Source organism: Ursus maritimus, unplaced genomic scaffold (assembly GCF_017311325.1).
Source record: "Ursus maritimus isolate PB19 unplaced genomic scaffold, ASM1731132v1 scaffold_3, whole genome shotgun sequence".
Taxonomy (NCBI): domain Eukaryota; kingdom Metazoa; phylum Chordata; class Mammalia; order Carnivora; family Ursidae; genus Ursus; species Ursus maritimus.
The window spans coordinates 49876657-49899600 of NW_024425563.1; the positions used below are offsets into that span (position 1 = coordinate 49876657).

The 22944-nt window shown below is 35.6% G+C and overlaps 1 protein-coding gene across 2 annotated transcripts in view; it reads right to left on the reverse strand.

Annotated features, from left to right (window-relative positions):
- Window positions 1–22944, reverse strand: part of PALS2 (protein associated with LIN7 2, MAGUK family member) — a 109263-nt gene that overhangs the window by 62997 nt on the left and 23322 nt on the right. Inside the window, exon 2 of one of the 2 annotated variants that reach the window (XM_040644182.1) lies at window positions 336–454. In XM_040644182.1, coding sequence (XP_040500116.1) covers window positions 336–452 — 117 coding nt within the window. In that variant the 5' untranslated portion in view covers window positions 453–454. Of the gene's footprint in view, window positions 1–335; window positions 458–22944 lie in introns of both variants that reach the window. The other variant, XM_040644184.1, reaches the window with a different exon arrangement.

The following is a 22944-nucleotide window of genomic DNA, read 5'->3' on the forward strand; positions in this document are numbered from 1 at the left end:
ATAAAAGAAGAATATCAGTATTTTACGGTTGCTGAAATGGAGATAGTACTAGGATCTTTTTCATAAGTCCTGTTATGACTGTTCAGTTACAATTTCCCTAAAACTTTAAATGTGTTAGGCTAAAACTAAGAGTTATTTTATCTTGTATTTAAAGTCAGCATAGAAGAGGCAAAAGTGGTCTAATTTTCATGTGCATGAAGATTTCATTATGTGATAAGTGTTATTTGCTAACTAAGCCAAAGACATATCAAGTTCTGAAACAGTAATATCTGAAAAGACCTCTGTAAAGACAATTTTAAAAATAATTTAGTAAGCTTATGAATAAACCACTATACCTTAGCAAGTGATTTTACAATAGGATTCTCCATAATCCCCTTGAGGAAAATTAGGTCTATTTCTTCTGCTCCCGTAGATGAGGGCAGCTCCGTAAGGTTGTCCAACACTTGCTGCATTGCTGCTGAGATAAAAGCAATAAAATTAAAAAAACAAAAAAACACAACAACCAAACCCTTAAATTCCAAGCCATTATGAAATAGAATATAAATATTTGATATATTTAAAATAATTCAAATAAAAAGACATTAACAATACTCTTTTGAAAAGTCATGTTTTAAAAAACTGAATTGTTAAATGATAAGTTTCAAATTGAATTCCTGTGAATTAGGAGGACATGTTTTCATACACAATTTGGGTTTTATCAGACTACCTTTTATACATACTTACCACTTTACACTTGCTTTATATTTTTTAAATTTAAAACATTACTCAAGAAGAAATACAAAATTTTAATAGACCTATAAAAAAGTAAAGAGATTGAATTAGTAATCAACAAACTTCCCACAAGCCCAGAACCAGATGGTTTCACTAGTAAATTCTATCAAACTTTAAAGAGGAATTAAAACCAGTACTTCACAAACTCTCCAAAAAAAAAAATAAAATAAAAATAGAGGGAATACTTCCCAATTATTCTATGAGATCCTGATACTAAATCTACAAAAAGGTATCACAAGAAAATTATAGCCAATGTCCTTTATAATACAGGTACAAAAATCTTTAATGAAATACTGGCAAACTAAATCCAGCCATATATGAGAAGGATTATACACAATGACCAAGTACAACTTATCTCAGGAATGAAAGACTCGTTCATCAAGAAATGAAAATCAGGGGCGCCTGGGTGGCACAGCGGTTGAGCGTCTGCCTTCGGCTCAGGGCATGATCCCGGCATTCTGGGATTAAGCCCCACATCAGGCTCCTCTGCTAGGAGACTGCTTCTTCCTCTCCCACTCCCCCTGCTGTGTTCCCTCTCTCGCTGGCTGTCTCTAGCTCTGTCAAATAAATAAATAAATAAATCTTTAAAAAAAAAAAAAAAAAAGAAAGAAATGAAAATCAATCAGTGTAATACACTGTATTAACAGAACAAAAAAACAAAACAACTACATGGTATCTCAATGGGCACAGAAAAAGCATTGGACAAAATCCAAAACCCTTTTCATGATAAAAACATTCAACAAACTAGGAAGAGAAGGGAAATTCCCTGAACTTGATGAAAGGTATCTATGAAGAATCTATAACTAATCTCATATTTAATGGTAAAAGATTGGATACCTTCCCATTAGATCAGGAACAAGGCAAGGATTATTACTTGTAAAGAGTAAATCATCTACTCTTGCCACTTCTACTCAACATTATAGTGGAGATTCTAGCCAGGGGAGTTAGGCAAGAAATAAAAGGCACTGGAAAGGAGTAAGTGAAACTATCTCATTTTGCAGATGACATGACCTTGTATACAGAAAATCCTAAGGAATACACAAAAAAATTTATTAGAATAAATGAGTTCAGAAAGGTTGCAGGACACAAGATGAAAATACAAAAATCAAACATATTTCTAAATACTAGCAATGAATAATCTGAAAATGAAATTATGAAAACATTCTTTTTACAACAGCATCAAAAACAATTAAATAATTAGGAATAAATGCAACAGAAGAAGTATAAGATTTATACACTGAAACTATAGAACATCACCAAAAGAATTAAAGACGACTAAAATAAATAGAAAGATATCCTATATTCATGTATTGGAAGACTTACTATAGTTAAGATGGCAAGACTACCCAAATTGATCTATAAATTTAATGCAATCCCTGTCAAAATCTCTACTGCCCTCTCCCCCTTTTTTGCAGAAATTGAGAAGCTGATTCTAAAACTCATACAGAAAATGCACTGGCCCAGAATAGGCAAACAATCTTCAAAGAGAACAAAGACGACTCACACTTAATTTCAAAACTGACTAAAAAGCTACAGTAATCAAGGCTGTGTGGTACTGGCATACACAGAAACATAAAACCTAAGAGTCCAGGGGCACATGGGTGGATCAGTTGGTTTAAGCATCTGACTCTTGGTTTCAGCTCAGGTCATGATCTCATGGTCACGGGATGGGAGCCCTGCATCCGGCTCCACATGCAGCAGGGAGTCTGCTTGAAGATTTTCTCCCTCTGCCCCTCCCTCCACTCTAATTAATAAATAAATCTTAAAAAAAAAAAACAAAAAACTTACAGTTCAGAAATAAATCTATATATTTAAGGTCAACTGACTTTCAACAAGGGTGGCAAGACAATTCAACAGAGGAAAGAATAAGTCTTTTCTTATGGCACAACAGAATATGAATATGCAAGAGAGTGAAGCTAGACTCCCACTGCATTCAATATCATAATATTATTCAGATTAATTTTATTAGTTTTATCTCTTTATATTTCTTTGGAATAAGTCTATCAAAAATGCAATTTTTAATATTTTTAAATTTTTATTAAAATAAAATATAAATGTTGTTTAAAGTCAGACTGTATCTTCTAACTGGCTTATAATGAAATACAGCAGTTATCTGTTCCATACTGTCCTCCTCCCTCCCAACTTACACTACTCTGCAGAAGTAACTACTTTGAATTTGTTATGGTTAATCGCATCTATATTTCTGGATAATTTACTAATATTGTTTCTTTCTCTTTTACCCATTTTAGACAATATCTATTTTCTGTTAGACTACGAGAGGGTTAAGCTTTTACCTTCCTCTTTATCCAGATTGGCAATTTTTAATAAAGTCAACATATGGGAATCCTACACATTTTCCCCAAATGTTCCAACAAACTTTTCACATTTCTGTAATTTTTCCAAATGCCCAAGAATTTTTCCAACACTCTGTCAGACCTATTCCCTGACTTCTACTCCTGAACTCCCTCCCCCAAAGTATTTTTCTCTTGTACTTTAATCTGGACAGGTTCATCTCTAGGCCTCCTAGTCACTCTGTGTAAATGCATGACAATTCTGAAAGATGTGAACAGGAGAAAAATGTGCACTTAAAACAAAGAGAAGGAAAACCCATACTGGGCTAAAATGAAGAAAGGAAACCTAGGAAATAAAGAATACAAACAAAGCCTATTTCATAATTTTGTTTGGGACCCAATGTGTACTTTTCAGTGGATCAAGAACAAGAGAATCAATAATCTTTAGACATATGTTTATCCTGTAACTATATAGTTAGCTCTACTTCTCATGATGGCTTTTTTCTTTCCTTTGACGATCTACATTTGTCTCAATTTTTAACTTTCATTATGAAAAATTCCAAACATTTATAAAAGGGAGACAAAATAATATAATGGACCCAATAACTATCAGCTCTAACAACTAGCAACTCATGGCAAATTCATACCCCTATATACTCTTTATCCCATACAACTTTGAAACAAATCCCAGATATCACATTTCAGTATATATGTCTAAAAGATCAAGGCTCTTTTTAAACAATGTAACCAAAATACCGTTAGCACACCTAACAAAATAACAACAATTTAATATCACCGAATTGTTATGCTGAAAATCTTTTTAAAACGCACCTTCTATATTTGTTCTTGAGGTACTTAAATTTTTATATTGGTGCTTAATTAAGTAGGAAGGAAAGTGGTGGAGGTTGCAAAATATACCCTTGGTTATTTAAAAGATCTTCCTAAGTTGTTATTGATTCTTGTTTATATGAAATTTAATTAAACACTGATAAGTCTGCCAAATATCCCATGTTCTGGAAAAGGGATTTTGAATATTATAAAGTTGCCAAGCATTCCCAAACTAATCAGTACATTTAACGGAGTTCTAATCAAAATACAATAGACCCTCCCACATGTTTTCAGGCCAAGTCTGGCTTGTTCTTCCCCCATTAAGGAAATGGCCCAGCTCCTTGGGGATAGTGATGCAAGGCTGCTACAGCTGGAAACCCAGGGAAATCAGAATTGTTATAATTGTCTGTCTAGGATGAAAGTTCTGGATGCCATCCATGCTCCTGAGATCCCATTTCAAGCTGAGGATGGCATCCCTGTATGGACATGAACTTCTACCCCTAGCTACTACATCTTTGAATCACTAGTACTCCTTTCAAGGGGTTCTCAAAGCTTTCACTATACCCTATCCCTACTGGATGGATGAGATGGCCCATATGGGACAGGGGTCTGTAGCCAGAGAGAACACTGTTCTATCAGGAGACCCTGACCAAATTGGCCACATGGCCAAGGCACAGAGTGGGAGCTCTCAGCAACAACAGTCAGCAGCTGGAGACCTAACGCAATCTCCTAAAATCTCCCCAACAACCACCAGGTAACGTACCTCCTCTGCAGTTAGAAGAATAAACATGCCAAGCACCTGCTTGAAGAGCTTTAAGGACACTGCTACAAACTTCAGAGTACTCTATGATGGAGCTGAAGGACTCTCACTGAAGACTGAGCCAGAGAAACTGCAGTGTGCTTGCTGGGAAGATCCAGACTGGCCCAGCCAAACACTCGTTGAGTCTAAAGCTTCTAGAGCTCATGCCTAAAGGATCATTTCCCAGGCCTTTCTAATGGCCAGTTTGAGAACATTCAGTAAGACTCTGTTTTCCCCTGATGGCAATATTTTTCTGGAGTTGAATTCAAATGTTATTCTTAACATTCCCGTCAAAGCTTCCTTAAAATCCTTGTTTTTCTTCTTGGTTTTGATCATATTTTCCGTTCCCTGTTCCATGCTATTTAATCCAAAAGGTGAGAGTTGGGATGAGGGGATTTAGTCTCTTCCATGTCTTCCCCTTCTTATGGCTGATGGGAACCATCCGGGTTTGGGGCATCTCAGAGTTGCCCCAAACCCAGTAGGAAAGGCAGACAGGGGACTGTCTGGTGGGGACAAACTGGTGGGGAAATTGGTGAGGCAGCAGGTGTATCTGGAGCAAATTACCCTGGTGCTCCAGTTACACCAGGATATGGAAACACTAACACAGCTTCCCTGACATGCAAGGATCTGCTCTAACACTTTCATTCCATACTCTGTCATGAACAACATGAATAACGTTCTGACTGGGCATAATCCCTTTCTCCCTCATGTACTGGGATGCTATGGGGCAGTGTGAAGGAATGGTTTCCTCTAAATCAATTCACTGGACTAACTTTGTAAGTTAGTTACCTAATAATACGAAATACTCAAAAAACACAACTTTTTTTTAACAAAATTATCCTAAAAGCATATGAAAAAATAAGTGAGAAAATTAGAGTAATGAGAATAACCCTATAACATATTAAAACATAAACTAAACCTATCAACTCCAGTATACGTAAAAACTTAATATATAAAATAGGAAGCTCTCTGTAGTGCCAGAGAAGTCAAGTGTCTCCATTTACTTAGAGATTTCCAGGAAGAAAAGAAAATCCCAAAACTCAGAAGGTAAGTTTCCTTAAGTTCTACTCCTCCTCCATAATGATCACTATAGGATGGACTTTTTATTAAGAAGCTAGGTTAAATGACATATATAAGTGGTATCCTTATGTGAGAGAAAAATTAATATACTTAATCTAGATTGTTCATTTACAAATCAAACAAATAAAGACTCATAGAGCACTTACAAAAACTAGTAGCATGACTATGACTCACCAAATTCAACAAACAGAAGCATTAACTACCAATGAAACAAAAATTACTGGGGGTGGGGGGGGGAAAGAAAGAGTATAAGAAGGAAAAAAAAGAGATTAAATTACAATGTGCAGGAAGATCAAAATGAAAAATTCTCCCACTAGAAAATTTCCTTAAAGAGAAGTATAAAAAAACTGCTGTGGATCACAAAAGACCAAAATTTACAAGGTGATGGGAAAGTCATAAATAGAAAAAAGGAATTAATAAAAGGGAAAGCAGAAATCAATAAAAAAACCATAATTTGATCAATAAGCTGGCTATTTCAAAAGATCAATAAAAATAGAAATGTTTGGCTAGTCTGATTAAGAAAATGCACAAGTAACACTGGGATGCAATGAGAAAATAATTGCGGTCATAGAGAAGATTAAGAAAAATGTAATAAACAACTTTATGTTTAAAATCTAGTCAAGTAGAGAGTTTCTAAGAAAATGTCAACTACTGAAGTTTAGGAGACAGAAATAGATCATGAAAGAAGAAACAGAAAAAGTTTTCAAAGATCTATGTTCTTAAAAAGACACTAGTCCAGGAAAGATTTAAGAATAAGTTCTACCAGGGGCTCCTGACTGGCTCAGTCTGGTAGAGCATGCAACTGTTGATTCTGGGTTAATAAGTTTGAGCCCCATGCTGGGTGTAGAGAGTACTTAAAAATAATAAAATCTTTAAAAAAAAAAAAAAGAAGAAGAAATTCTATCAAGCCTTCAAGAACTACTACACATTTTTAAAAGAAAAGATTGAAAGCATTCCAACTTCTTTGCAGATTTCAAAACTCAATAAAAAAAGAAAATTATATATTAAACTCACTTATGAGCATATAGGCAAATATCTTAAACAACATATTAGCAAATTGAACCTAACAAGGTCTTAAAAAATAACAATGGCCAAATAGAGTTTATCCTAACTATGTAAAAATGATTCAACATTAAGATATATATAATGTAATTTAATATATCATAGTATAAGAAAAAAAAACTATCATCTCAACGCTTTGAATACAGTACATCAAATAAAATTCAAAACTGAATCCTAATCGAAAAATCACACCATAGTAAGAATAGAAGGAAAACAAACTCATTTTATACCAGAATCTATATGAAACATCATGCTTAATAAAGAAAAGGCAAAAGCTTCACCATTAAAATCAGGGACAAGACCAGAACACCCACTAACACCACTACTTTTCAAAACTATACTGAAAGTTTTTTTTTTTTTTTTTTAAGATTTATTTCTGTATTGTGGGGGGGCGGGGAGCGGGGTGAGAGACAGAATCTCCACCAGACTTCCCAATGAGTACAGAGCCCAATATGGAGATCAATCTCATGACCCTGAGATCATGACCTGAGCCAAAATCAAGAGTCAGGTGCTTAACCAACTAAGCCACCCAGGTGCCCCTATACTGAAAGTTTTGATCAAATGTTAAAAACCCCACAGATGAATGTTAGCAAATAAATAAATAAATAAAGCCACTGATGATAACTATCTACTTGGAAAAGTCTCAAGGAATCAGCTGAAAAATTATTTAAGTTAGTTAAAAGAGTTTGGCTAAGTGACTAGACATAAGAGCAATAAAGAAAAGAAACTTTCCTAAATAATAGTTACAACCAATTAGAAAACATCATTCCTGGAAAAAAAAGATATCCCATTCACAATAGCAACAAGATCTACAAGTAAAAATAATGCTAAAATAAAAATGTTCATCCAGATAGGTATGAGAAAAACTATAAAATATTATAAAGAACATTTAAAATAAGTAATGAAGAGACTATGTTCTGGGATAGGAAGATTCAATACTATAAAAATATCAATTCTCTCCAAATTATTCTTTAAAAAAATGAATAAATCCCAATAGAAATCCCAACGGGATTTTTTGTAAAACTATTCCAAAATTTACTTGAAAGAGAAAATGGGTAAAACTAGCCAATAATTTTAGAAAAAAAACACAAATATAAAGGAGTTACCTGTGTTATCAAGTATAAAAACAGTATAAATTAAAATAGTGCAGTACTGGCATAGCAACAGACAAATCTTGAAAGACAGGAGCTAACCAGGATTTAATATATGTTAAAGGTGACATTTCAAATCAGTGTGGGTAGGGTTCAGTTAAATATGGTAGAATGACTACTTGAGCTTATATTCTTTCCCTTCAGAACCTCTATTAATACAGTAGCATAGTATTAATAAAGGTATAGCCCCACAAAAATAAAGAGAAAAAAACTGGACAAAAAAATAGCAAAAATATTTGGAACAGTAGGAAAAGAAACTAACTTAGAGCAAAGGTAGATTCTACCTCCTAAATATTCGTGGAATCCAACAATTTCATTCCATCATCCCCTCATGAGTCTCAGCCATCATCATTTCTTTCCCAGACTACCACAATAGCCTCTTGTGCATGTGTGTATGTAAGTAACTGAAATGTAGATTTTATGGCCCATATGCTATTTTAATACAATACTAGATTCAATCTGCACAATCCTTTACAGCTTTAGTTATAACAATCTAATCCTTGTCCTGATGCAAAGTCCTCCCTCCACTTACCACCACATATGCACAACCACTTTTGTGTACCTAATTCCTACTCATCCTTCAGGAGCAGAATTTCTATGCCCCGATTACGATAAAATTTCCTAATATATATTTTCATAGTATTCTGGACTTTATAACTCTGATAAACCTATAATTATTTTGGTATTTGTTTAATGTATAATTCTTTTCTAAACCCTAAGTCTAATAAGCATAGAAACTGTATCTGTCTTGTTCAAACCTATATTCCCAGCAACCAGCCCACAGTCTGGTACATCTTAAGTTCTTCATAATACAGTTTCAATCACAAAAATGTAATATTTTTCTCTTACTAAAATCAAGAACAGTTTTAAATTATATATAGTTATTTATAAACAAAACATCTGTGCAATACTGGGAATTAGCAAAATGTGGTGTAGTTTACAAAGCAATAATCTTAAAGCTACCAACTTTCCACAAATTATATAATAAGCCATAAAGATAGAAATGTTTTCTTTCAATGCTTAGTCTACTAAAATGGCTTTTTCAGTAATTCTTACATATAAATATATTTCTAACTTTCTATAATATAATTCAGTACATAAGGCAAATATAATAAAATAAATAGTATTTACCCACTTACATTGTTCCAGAAGTTCTTTAGAATTGTTTTATGTAAGCATTTCTGCCCAGTTTTAGAACTATAACTAATTAAATGAGTTATTCTTAATAAATTAGGCCTCAGGCCTATTTTAATACATAAAATCCTCTGTAACCACATTTGGTGGTATATTTATTCCCACTTGACTCAACAAACTAGATTTCCCATTGAAAATATGACAGGTAAGTTTTCATAAGATGTTAAAATTTGTTTCTGTTGTTATATTTTGTAGATAAAATATTTCACCAGAACCATGCTGGATAATTTATAGAATTCCTCAAATGAAAAACAAAATCTCCTTCTATGTGCTTTTGGAAAGATTTAAAGCATAATTTTAAAGGAGATATTTAAAAGTCATTTGGACTACTTCTAATGTAGGTGCAACAGAGCAAAATTCTTTTTAAAAACATATTTCTGAGAAATGATACCAAAAAAACCTACTGAAATTTGGATCAAGTCATGTTTCTTTAAGTTTAAATTGCGACACAACTATTTTCACACAACTGATTTAACCATCACAGCAGAGTTCATATGAATCATTAATGTTAAGTTGGTAACACTTGTTTTCCATAAAATGATAACACAGCTGTCAATATCTTAGCTTTCACACTAATATCTTGAAATTCTAATTTAGTTATAGTAACAGTGAATCAAAGAACTCTGAATGTGCTCAGCTAATTTAATCAACATTAGCTGAGGGCTTATAGGCTAGGTATGATGTTACCTGCCAAAGAGACTGGAGACATACTCTTCAAAAAGTCAAACTAGTAGACCAAGACGTGTAGGCGTGTATAAAGCCTGATGATGATAAAAACACTGTGAAGGAACTGCAGTTAGGTGATAATAACATAGTTGTTAAGAGCCTGGACTTAACCACTTAACTAGTCCTAAAAAGCTGAATAAATGACTTAACATCCCCAAGCCAGTTTCTTTCACCTGTTAAGTGGAAAAGGACAATAATATCTAACTCACAAAGTTGTTGCTGCTAAAGAATACGTGGAAAACTCCTAGAACAATACCTCCTAGTGCATTATTAACATTGAGGGAGTACAGAAAAGGAGTAAAATGTTAAGTCTTTCTTTGATGGTGATGACAGGATGATAAGATGGGAAACCAGGTAGATACCAGTGGAAGCATCCCAGTGGAAATGACCACAGTGAGTTGAGCCTACTCAAAATCTTGAATTTATGATCCATATTTAAAGTCTCAAAACAAAATATGGAGTTGTGTTTCCCAAAGCATTCCTAGAGAAAATCTAAGCTGGGAGTCAACAGAAGTACAGACACAGTGGAGGGGCAGCCATTCAGAGCAAATAAGGAACCTTATATACAAGAGCATTCCTTTTAGCCTAAGTACCACACATTTCTTTGCAGAGACAGTGGTGGGTATTCTGCATGGGAAGGATTCCTAACACAGATGTTGGGCCTGAACAAAGAAGCGCAGAGGCTGAGGTAAATCTGGTTCTTCATGATGGACACTAAAGGAGAAGGGGTGGAGGAAAGGCTGCTGTATAGGAGGGAATACACTAGTACACAGTATTTCTCAAACAGGAAACTATTAGCATTTGGGAAACAAAAATTCCTTTTGGCCCAGAACTGTTCTCCACCAAATGCCTGTAGAGCTCTACGTATTATGACAATCAAAAATTCCCCTTACCACATTTCCTAACACTTCTATGGATGATACCACCTTCTCCCCCGCTTCTGTACTTCCAACAGAAGAGCTTGTACTAATATGTTGTATCTCCAGGATAAATTCTTCCTTCTCAATTTAGCTTGTTCACCTGCTCTTTGCCTACAAATCTAAAGGAGAAGCCTGCTTGAGGACAGGCATATCTCTCAGCCCCGACTCAAGACCTCTTATTCCATAGAAAGCGGGGGCAGGGGCAGGGTCAGCCTGTATACTACAGAGGAAATTCTCATTAGATATATATTCTGGGTTAATCAACCTAGTCCTTCACTTGTAAATATAAACCAACTGCTACAGATGACCAGACGTCTAAAGAAAACATCAAGGACAGTGGACAAAGCTGAACAAACTAAACTAAGGGGAATCAGATGGTGCTAAGAACAGAACTTAAAATTTTATTAGCATACTCAGAAATGTGAGAGGCTATTGCATTCATAAAGGAGCAGGGCACTAAGATGGAGAAAATGGGGCACCTGGAGAATAAGGAAAAGTTCCTGGCAGTTAAAAATATTGTCAAATTTTTAGGGGTGCCTGGGTGGCTCAGTGGGTTAAGTGGCCAGCTCATTGGTTTCGGCTCGCGTCATGATCTCAGGGTCCTGGGATTGAGCCCAATGTTGGGCCCCGCACTCAGTGCAGGGTCTGCTTGTCCCTCTCCCTCTGCTCCTCCCCCTGCTCTGTCTCTGTCCCTCCCTTTCTCTGTCTCTCATAAATAAGAAGTCTTTAAAAAAAATATTGTCAAATTTAGAAAAATCAAACAGTAAACTAAATGATAAGACTGATAAGGTCAAAACTGCAAATCCAGAAAATCAAGTTAAGGTAAATTCCTAAATGCAGAACAAAGATGAAAACATGGAAAACACAAGAAAAAACACATAAGCAAGTCTAATAGTGCCTATCAGGAGTTTCATAAGACAAGATCAGAGACAAGGATGAAGAGGAAATAGTTGTCAAATAGAAGAAAATGTCCCTTTGTTTAAATGACATACAAAACTTCGGAATGAAAGGCTTTCCAAGCACAGAGCAGACTGAATGAATAAGACCCATATCTAGAAACATCTAAGTGAAATTTCAAAATGCCAAGGATTAAAAGGGGGGTAAGTGGACATTTCCAGAAAGAAGAGTTATGTAAAAGGAACAATAATCAGACTTGCATGCCATTTATTACTGGTAATATTGAATACCAAAAGATAATAGAGTAAAAATGTCAAAGTTTTGATGAGAAATAAGTTTAAAAAAATTGTTATTTTTTAAAAGCCATTATACATTCACGCACTTTATATACATAAAACGTGTGTGTGTATACACATATGTGGTAAAAGAAAGTTTAACTATGTTTCCAGTTTTTTGTTTGTTTTTAATTAAACTCTACCTTCAATGTGGGGCTTGAACTCACGATCGCAAGATCAACAGGAGCATGCTCTACCGAATGAGCCACCCAGGCACCCAAAAGAAACACAAAAAACAATCTCCTCCTGCAAAGAGATTTCCTTTCTAGCCCTCCAGACAAAATACATGCCTGTATTTAAATATATCCTTCTTTATTTATATGAATGGGATTGTTTCATTAATATCTTTGTGATCTTTCCATACAGAGCTCATTCTTTTCAATATATCTAGTACTTCCCTATATGGATGCATCAAAATTTATTTAGTCTAACCTCTACTGAAAGATATGCAGGTTGCTTCCATTTTTTGCAGTTACAATCAATGTCACAATCAGCATCTAAATATCTATATCTACACACACACACATATACACATATTAATGGATGTACCGTAAGTGAATAAATACGACAAGAATTGCTAGGTCAGAAGATATGTGATTTTTCAATGTTCAGATACTGTGAAACTTCTTTAAACAGGTTCTATCAATAACATTTCCATCAAGAGGTCCTCATTTCATTATTTGTGTTAATAATAATGAATTGCCTTATAAAGACATATCAATATAAATGCTGAGAACACATGCAGCAAAAGGAGTGCCTGTAAACAGAATTAAATTCTGAATTTTAATCTCACTTTTCTCCAACATGGCACCAAAAAAATTCTAACTATGCATTTACTTATCTGTAAAATATAAATAACTTTGATCCAACTCATAAGGTTATACAACAAAATTAAAACTACTCACCTACTAAAACATGTAAATGCTAAATATTGTTTTAGCTAATATTCTGCAACTCAATCTCTTCATCTCTCATGGTTGACTACTGCTAATTATTCAAAGTATCAATGAAAAACAAATCACAGTAACAGCAATTTAAATATAATTTTTCCCACCTCAAAAACAATGTGTTTTAAAAAATTAAAATAGTTGAGGGCTTTTTCCTAATTTTATCATTTTAACTGACCACCTTACATCTTGTCATCCTCTGACAAGTTTAATTCAGAAAGGAAAGTGAACTATCATTTGTAATGAACTTGTCAATATTCCTGTTATAAATCAAGTGTCTTACAAAAGCAGCTAGTGTAACTTTCTGGCATTCTTAGAAACAATTTCTTTCTCCAGATTTTTATTTAAATTCCAGTTAGTTAACATGCAGTGTAATACTGGTTTCTGGTGTAGAATTTAGTGATTCATCATCTCCATACAACATCCAGAGCTCATCACAAGTGCCCTCCTTAATCCCCATCACCTATTTCACCCATCCCCCGTGTCCACCTCCCCTCCAGTAACCATCAGTTTGTCCTCTATAGTTGAGTCTGTTTCTTGGTTTGCCTCCCTGCCCCACCCTGCCACGTTCATCTGTTTATTAAATTCCACATCTGAGTGAAACCCTATGGTATTTGTCTTTCTCTCATTGACTTACTTCACTTAGCATAATACTCTCTAGCTCCATCCATTTCATTGCTAGAAACAATTTCCTATTATGAGTAATGCTTTAAGAAAGAAAACCCCTCCAAAAACAAAAACCAAAAAAGGTAACATCTGGAGATTATTTTCATTAAATAAAGAATTCTGCACTGATACCTCCCCTCCCCACCATCATGCTTAAAATTGTTTTACTTCCTTCTGGCCTTTATGGTTTCTGACGAGAAATTCACATTCATTTAAATAGTTTCTCTATTAGTGGTTTTGGCTTTCAGTATTTTCTTTCTTTGTCTTGTTTTCAGCAGTTTGATTATAATGTGACTAGGCATGGATTTCACTGGGCTTATTCTGTTTGAGGTTTGCTGAACCTCTTGAGTCTATAAGGTTTATGCCTTTCACCAAATTTGGGAAGTTTTCAGCGACTATTCAAGGATTTTTTTCTCCACAGTATTCTTTCTTTCTTTTTTCTTTTCTTTTTTTTTTTTTTTTCTGTGTGTCTGATTAAACAAAATGTCAGATGTTCTGGTATTATCCCATAGGTCCCTGAAGCTCTGCTTATTATTATTATTTTTAAAGATTTTGTTTTTTTGACAGAGAGAGTGAGCACAAGTAGGGGGAGCAGTAGGCAGGAGAGAGGGAGAAGCAGGCTTCCTGCCGAGCAGGGAGCCCGATGCAGGGCTCAATCCCAGGACTCTGGGATCATGACCTGAGCCAAAGGCAGACGCTTAACGAATGACTGAGCCACCCAGGTGCCCCTCTGCTCATCATTTTATTCAACCTTTTTTCTCTGTGTTCTGTTGATCTCTCTTTAAGTTCATGGATTCTGTGTCATCTCCATTCTGCTGCTGTACTTGTCCAATGAGTTTTTTGCTACTGTATTTTTCAATTCAAATTTTCCATTTACTTTTTCTTTTTCTATTTCTTTACTGAGACATTATATATTTCCATTCATTTCAAGAGAGCTCACCCTAACCTGTTGTGGTGTATTTATAATAGCTGCTTTAAATCTTTCTCAAATTATTCCTACATCTGTGTCATCTCAGTGTTGTGTCTGTTGACTATCTTTGCCCACGTGAGTTGACATTTTCCTGGTTCTCCATGTGCTATGTAATCTTGGAATGTATGCTTTATATTTTTAATATTATATTTTGAGACTGTGTCTTGTTGAAATCTTATGGAGAGTGTTGGTATTTTTGTGGTAGCGAGCAATTTACTCAGTTGACTGCAGGCCTCAAATTCTAACTCTCTGAGGTACTACTGCCATTTTTAGTTTAGTCTTCCACGCTTAAATTCACAGACAAGTGTGCAGGTAAGTTTTCATTTCTCTCCAGTAAATACCTAGGAGCGAGACTGCTAGTTCACATAAGTATACATTTAACTTCATGAGAAACTACTAAACTGTTCAAAACCTTCACAATATTATTTTGATCTGTCCCACAAATGTACCACCTACAGTCAGCCTGGGACTTAGGTGGTGGTCTATCAGCATTTCAGGGCTTAACATCTATGTATAGTCTTTAGGGTCAGATCCACACACACAGCTCAAGGGCGAGTCCAGGAGTGCACAAACAACTTTAAGGAGTCTCTTTCCAGGACTACTCTTTCTCTATAAATTTGCCCGGTATTTCTAGTTCTCTGTAATGCACTTTTTACCAATGCTCTGGACAGAAATAGGGGCTCTGTTTAACCCATCCTGCCATATACTTCCTACAACCACAACTCCTTCAATGGAAGAGGAAGGTTTCCTCCCTTGGAGTTAGAGTCCTCTTGGCTGTTGCAGCTGCTTCAACACTGCTGCCAAAGGATTTCCTGGGAGCTGAGGTGCAAGAGAACTCAGAATAAGAAAAAGAGAAGAGAGATTTCTGCACTCTATCTTGTTCTTTAAACCAGAAGTAGAAGGTTTCTAAAGTTCTCTCTGTTCATTCTGATGCCAACTTTTGGGTTTGAGGATAGTTGGTAGGAGATACCAAGAGGAAAAGAGAGTAAACTCACCACTGATTCAGTGGTATTTAAATTTCTGGTTGTCTTCTCCAACCTGACCGCTACTATTGACTTTTTAGTCTACAAATAGCTACTCCCGTATTCAGGCCAATTTTTATAGCTGCATTCACTGGGAGAGAGGGTGTAGCATGTTTACTCCTCCTTACTGGAACCCTTTGTAAGTTGTATTTTCCACCAAATCTGGGGTGGTTTGGTGCCATTATTTCTTTAAATATTTTTTTCTGTCCCTTTCTCTCTTTCCTGTCTGTTTGGAACTTGCATTACATGTATGTTGAAATGCTGGACATTGTCCCAAAGGTCTCTGAGGCTCTGTTTACTTTTTTTCCCATCTTTTTTCTCTCCCTGCTTTGGATTATCTTTTCTTTATCTTCACATTTTCTCTGCCACCTCAAATCTGCTGTTGAGCCTACCCAATGAATTTTTTGTTTTAATTACTGTATTTTTCAAATCTAAATTTCTATTTGGTTCTTCTTTTTTAATTTGTTTCTCTATTGGGATTATTTTTGAGTATTATTAACATACCGTCCTTTAATTCTCTTAACATATTTCAAATAGCCAATTTGAAGTTTTTGTTAAATCTAACATCATGTTCAGAGTCCATTTCCATTGACCATTTTTCCTGATTACGGGTCATATTTCCCTGGCTTTTTTCTTTTCTTTCTTCCCTTTCTTTCTCCAAGTCCAGCAGTTTCTGCTTGAAAACAGAATCTTTAATGTATTATAGTGACCGTGCATTCATTTTATTTTTCAGAGTCCTTGGGTCTTTTTTAGTAATTCATCTGGATTTAAACCACAGAATCTGCTTCCCTCCATGGTTTGCAGTTGGGACATACGCGCTCAGTTTTTTTAATTCTCAGTTTTATATTTTAGACTGGTTTTCTAGGAGCTGTGCCTATGTCTGTATAGCTTAACAGTTAGCTAGTGACTTGGGCAAAGGTTGTGCTCAAATACCTCAAGCCTCTAAGATTTTCATCATCTGCCAGCTGGTTTGTGTATAGAGTGGGGAACGGATTCAAACTTACAGCCAGTTCTCTACTCTCCCTTGCTTTGAACTTTTTGCCAGGCTCCCTCAGGTCTCCCCTCCACATATGTGGTTTCCCAGGCAACCAGAGCTGTGTGGAGAGCTTATCTTAGCCCTTCTGTGGCTCTCTCCTTTCTAGGATTTCCCTATGAAATTTCTACTGGTCCACTGCTCACCCCAAACCAGGTCTACAACCTTGAGCTAGCAAGGCAGTAGTAGGTCTTCTCTATTTCTAACCAAATCTACCGCTTTTCACCAGCAAAGTCATAGGTTTTGTGTCCCCTCCCCTATTCCCTGAATCACATCACTCCTCAATTCTGTCAGCAAAGCTGCTGGTTTTCTGTTAGTCCCAACCTGCTAAAACTTTAGCTCTCACCAACTGAGGGGGCAGAGGGATACTGGGAGGGTATCTGGAAAGAGCCCAGGCATGAAGGCCACAGATTCACACTGTTCTCACCCCAACCCCTAACAGCTGTGCAAGATCAATTTTTTAATAGACTTTGGTCAATTTCCAGTACCCCTAAATGGCTGTTTTTGATGATTTTGTCCAATTTTATATTTACTTTTTGCAGAGGGCAACGGCCAGCCTCTTCATGCCACTATTACCAGAATTCAAGTAATGTTTTTTATAACATTTTCAAAGTTTTAACTGTACTAAACCTCATCGTCACAACTTATTATCAAGTGAAAAAGATCATCAAAATTGGTAATATTGCCTCTAATGAGGCAATTTTTTAGGATGCTCATTGTGACATTATTCAAAAACATAAGAAGAAAACAGAAACAACCTTTAATGTTCCTTAGGAGGGGAGTGGTTAAACACCCATCCTATGAATGACCTGCAACAGTTAAAAGAACAATATGATTTTACACACACTAACATGAAAATGCTCTCCAAAACATATTTTTCTGTAGAAAAAGTGCGATATTTATATTTATATTTTCCATAGGTATAAACATGTTAATATACAGGAATAAGTCTAAAAAGATATAAAACAAAGTATAACAGGTATCATCCCTGGGGAAGGAGCAGAGATTGAAAGAAGGTTTAGTTAAAAGGCTCCTGGCTCTATCTGGTAATTGTTACAAAATTAATATACTTATGTATACATGTGTAACAAAACAGTAACTTAAAATGGGTTGCTCTAGCTATGAATTATATATTTGGAAAGTCATTATCATGAGCCTTCCTAGAGCTTTCTATACATACCCATAAGGATTAAAGAAAGCCACTTTACCTAATAAAATTAAGTACTATTATCTACAAGATTTTATTAGGCAAAAATGCTTAGCCACATTCTTCAACTTAGGAATTTGCCAAAGATAATCTCCTTATAGAGAATACTTCATCCCTTAAATATCCTGTGCCTTATGTATTAGTTTGTACTTTTTATCATGGATTTCTTTCCTAGTAAGCCATTTCAGGCTATGTCACACTAAATAATACCTTTTAACAACTTTAACAGGCACGCTTTAAGTTACAAGGCTTCTTTAATGCCTACAGGTAAGAATTACAGTAATGAAACTCATTAACAATTACTCTTAATTCTTTAAATTTCATCTTACAAATCAGATTATTTTTTTTCCCAAACATTTTCACCCTAATCACAACATTTATAGATTTCAAAAAAGAAAACAGAGCCTTCAAAACAGTGTGGGTTAAAGTGAAAACAACTTACCTTCCACTTTTAGCCACATACACATTGTAGTCCCCACATGTAGCTCCAGGGTATTTGGTTTGAGATTACTAAGAATTAAGTTCTATATAGATTCTTGATAAATATTTATCAAGCCAGAGGACTTTTCTTACTCACATATAATATTATATTACTCTCACAATTGTGAAATGATAAAACAGTCTTTTGTATTAATACTATGTGACTTAGGAAGAATTTCTTACTATTGTTGCTTTAAGGAGCCCTTTTATAAGAGCTCTCTTAGACTTTTCTGCTAATATAAACACCCACCTACAATTGCTAATTTAACCAAAAGTCATCAAGTGGTATTGGTGGGAGAAGTTTTAACAAACAGGTATTCTTTACAACTCTACCACCACTGCATCCTGCCTGAATACCACTGTAGATATACACACTATCTTATTTTCACTTCACTTTTAGTTCAGTTGTCCATTGCCTCCCACCTACATTAATCAATTCAATATCCATCTTTGCATTTTCCCTTAGTGAATCTCAGTCATTACTTGGGTTCAAATAGTAACCACCTTATGTGTAGATTATTACCTCTCCTACATGTCTATCCAATTTTAGTCTTAAAAAATGCTGTAAACTGGATGGGATAGGTATTATTTCCATTTTATAGATGAAGAAAAAGAGGCCCCAAAACTTTAAGAGACACGCTAGAAGGGGGTCAACAGAAGAAAAAAAATTAAGAGCTCAGTTCAACTAACTGGCGCCAAACAATGCTCAACTTTTTCAGCTGTAATCATAAATTATAAGCAGCATTTCCCATGAACAATCCCTCTAACAAAGCAATCTCAAGATCTTCCCTAAACAAAAAGAAGGATAATGTCCAAGACACTGGGAGGATAGCAAATCAGGACATTTTGCAAGGAACTGACCACAAGCATGGGGATATGATGAGTTCAGTTCTGTCACTGAGGGTTTGCATTTCAACAAGTGGCAGGTATGAAGAAAAATCATGAGAGAGCACTGGGCATGAGAAAATACAGTTTCTAGTTCTGGTCTTGCCACTGTGCAGTATGACTTTATTATGATTTTAGCCCTGAAAGAGTAGACATACAAATTTCCACAGGTCAACATCAGCCATCTCTCATCATTCCTACATCTGGACACATTAATGGAATCAGAAATACCCTGCAGATACTCGGAAGCACTTGCAAAGTTTAGTACAATGGAAGAAAATGAGTTGCCAGTAATAACATGCTCAGGGGCAGCCAGTGATTGAAATAAATGCTTGCAAGAATAGATGACTGAAATAAAAGTAAGATTAATGGTCAGAAATGGCCATTAAAAACTACTTGCAGTCAGGAGGGTCCAGAGATGCTGGATGCTACAATTAACACTGGGTTAAGATACTTCTTACCACTCTATTATCTATCTCTCTGAACTGTGATAGATAAATAGCCACTGAATCAAATGTATTTAGTGAAAGGAAAGGAAAAGATTAAATATAAAACTCTTCTTCTTTAAAAAGAAAATTACCTTTTTCCTCTTTTTTGCTTACAGTAGTAATCTTGTAGGGTTAAAGGCAATCAAGAGTGCAAGAAATACTGAAGGAAGAGTGATAATGGATCAAGATTTTAATTGTCACTGTACATTACAAGATTCCAAAAAAAAAGACTATTATAATGGTTAATAAATGAAGCAAAGATCCAAAGGGAAAACATATATTCATAATTTCCCATTTCCCCAAATGTTTTTAAATAAAAATATCTGGCAAAGATGGCACTGGAGGAGATAATGCTAAGTGAAATAAGTCAAGCAGAGAAAGACAACTATCATATGATTTCTCTCATCTATGGAACATAAGAACTAGGATGGTCGGTAGGGGAAGAAAGGGATAAAGAAAGGGGGGGGTAATCAGAAGGGGGAATGAAACATGAGAGACTATGGACTATGAGAAACAAACTGAGGGCCTCAGAGGGGAGGGGGGTGGGGGATTGGGATAGACCGGTGATGGGTAGTGAGGAGGGCACGTATTGCATGGTGCACTGGGTGTTATACGCAACTAACGAATCATCGAATTTTACATCGGAAACCGGGGATGTACTGTATGGTGACTAACATAATATAATAAAAAATCATTAAATAAAAAAAAAATCTGGCAAAATAAGAGGAAAGAATGGTTTTTCAGCATTTACTAGGTGTTTCATGTGTGCTTCCTATTTCTTTTTATTATACTCTCTCATAGAACAAGAGCATGTCTTCTACATAGCCCAGTATATTGCCTTGCATACAACTCAACAAATGAGTACTCAACAAATGCTCAACTAACGCTCTGAATTATTTTCCTTCCGTTGTGTAGTTTTCAGCCCAAACTGGACATAAAATTTGTATAATCAACGACTGATACATACTAAAGTAAAATACAAAGTCTTTGGAATTACCTTGAGTTTCTTTTTTTTTTTTTAAGATTTTATTTATTTATTTGACAGAGAGAGACAGCCAGCGAGAGAGAGGGAACACAAGCAGGGGGAGTGGGAGAGGAAGAAGCAGGCTCCCAGCGGAGGAGCCCGATGTGGGGCTCGATCCCAGAACGCTGGGATCACGCCCTGAGCCAAAGGCAGACGCTTAACGACTGCGCCACCCAGGCGCCCCTACCTTGAGTTTCTAATAGCACCTGTGCGTCAAAGGAGCCAATTTATTTCTCACGTTAATGCTCAAAATGTCTAAAGAAAATTTCAAACTGAAGCAAAGCATGGAGGGCTACAGTGACTCTAATAGAAAAAAATCTTTTGGGAGGGAAAGCTGAAGGGTACACAGATCCTTGTACCTGAAGCATAATTAAAAAACAAAATTAAGAATCATTTTCTAAGGGCACCTGGGTGGCTCAGTCGGTTAAGTGTCTGACTCTTGATTTCAGCTCAGGTCTCAATCTCAGGGTCTTGAGTTTAAGCCCCACATTGGGCTCCACACTAGGCACGGAGCCTAGTTTAAAAAAAAAGAAGAAAAAGAAAAAGAAAAAGAAAGAAAGGAAAGAGAAGAAAAGAAAGAAAAAGAAAAAAGAATGGTTTTCTAGCAGAACTCTTCCGACAGGCTCCAAAATATCAGTGTGCTTGGATTTGACAAAATAAAGTGCCAAGTTTGAAAGAAAAGTAAATAGAAATGCAAAAGTAAAATGAAGTGAAAAAATATTTTTATTCAAGAGGACACATATCAATATTTCCAAGTAAAGATAAACTGAACTCAATTAATTTTGGTCTCTCCTAAAACCCTTCTAAAAATGTAATAAAGATGTGAGTCTGTAATTTTATTTTAGTTTTAAAGGCATAAGTTTACAAAGATAGGAAGAATGAGAGAAAAGTTGACTTTGGAAGCTGTAAAACATGTGGGCAAAGGAGTAACTGGATTGAGCAATCCCAAAGAGACCAAACTCAACAAGCTATGGGAAAGCAAAAAATCGTCTCATTTACACAACATAATCTTCCAAAGGCTCAGGGATTAGCACCACAAGGTACTTGAGGTGAATGAGGTGAGCTACAGGAAGGAGACTTAGTATTAGTTCAGTGTTCATTAGCTGATTCATTAAGAAGCTGTAGCTGCCTTTCTCCATTCCCGATTTTTATTTTCTTGGAGCTTTATTTATTTTCATAGTTTTTCATAAATACCACTTACCAATAATTCAACCTCACCCTTCTTGAGGGTAGCTGCCTGCCCCTTACCCTGCACCAAACAGTACCAAACACTAGAAGTTTATTTTCTAGAGAGACTAAGGTAAGAAGTGCCGCTGGACCAAAGGCAATGAAATCATAAGGAAAATGGAATTACTGAATGATGAGACAACCCCACCACCTGCTTCTCCCTTCTGACTATCATAAGCCTTTAGTTGGTCTTTACCTTCCAGGAAGATGTGAAGAGTCCTCTCGAGAACATGACCAGCCTAACAGGAAAGACATAGACATCAAGCTCAGGTTTACCCCCAAACAATCCAGTTACAGAATGGCCACAGAGAAGCTCAACATGCAAAAAGAGCTTCATGTTTTTAGTTTTCCACTCTTAACAAGGAGCTAGTAACCTTGGGATATTATATGCCGAGAAAAGCCTAAGACATGAAAGATACAGACCAGAATAAACAAACAGGTAAAATCTACTTGTAATAATGAAACTACTCAGGGCAAAGAAAACGAAACGTCATTAACATTCTCAGAGAAATAAGAGAATATTATATTTGTGAAACCAGAATAAGATTGCTCTAGGAGAGGAACATTCAGAAGAAACAAAAAGCTCTTAGAAAATAAAAATACAAAAGTAGAAATAAAAAATCCAGTAGAAATCATGGAAGATAAATCTGGGGAAATACCAAAAAAGTAGAAAAGTAGAGAGGTAGGAAAAACAGGAGAGAATTACAAGACCCAATAGAGGGCATCTAAGTAAGAGAAGTTATGTAAGGGAGGAAAATGTTAATAAAATGCTTACTGCTTTTGATTCTGGAAAATATTAAGTTCCTAGACTAAATGGTGCATGGAGCGCCCTGTGAAATTGATGAAAACAGACTCATAGCACAACACATCATTGTGAGATTTCACAACACTAGGGACAAAGGGAAAAAAAAAAACACACTCACATGTCAAGAATCAGGAAT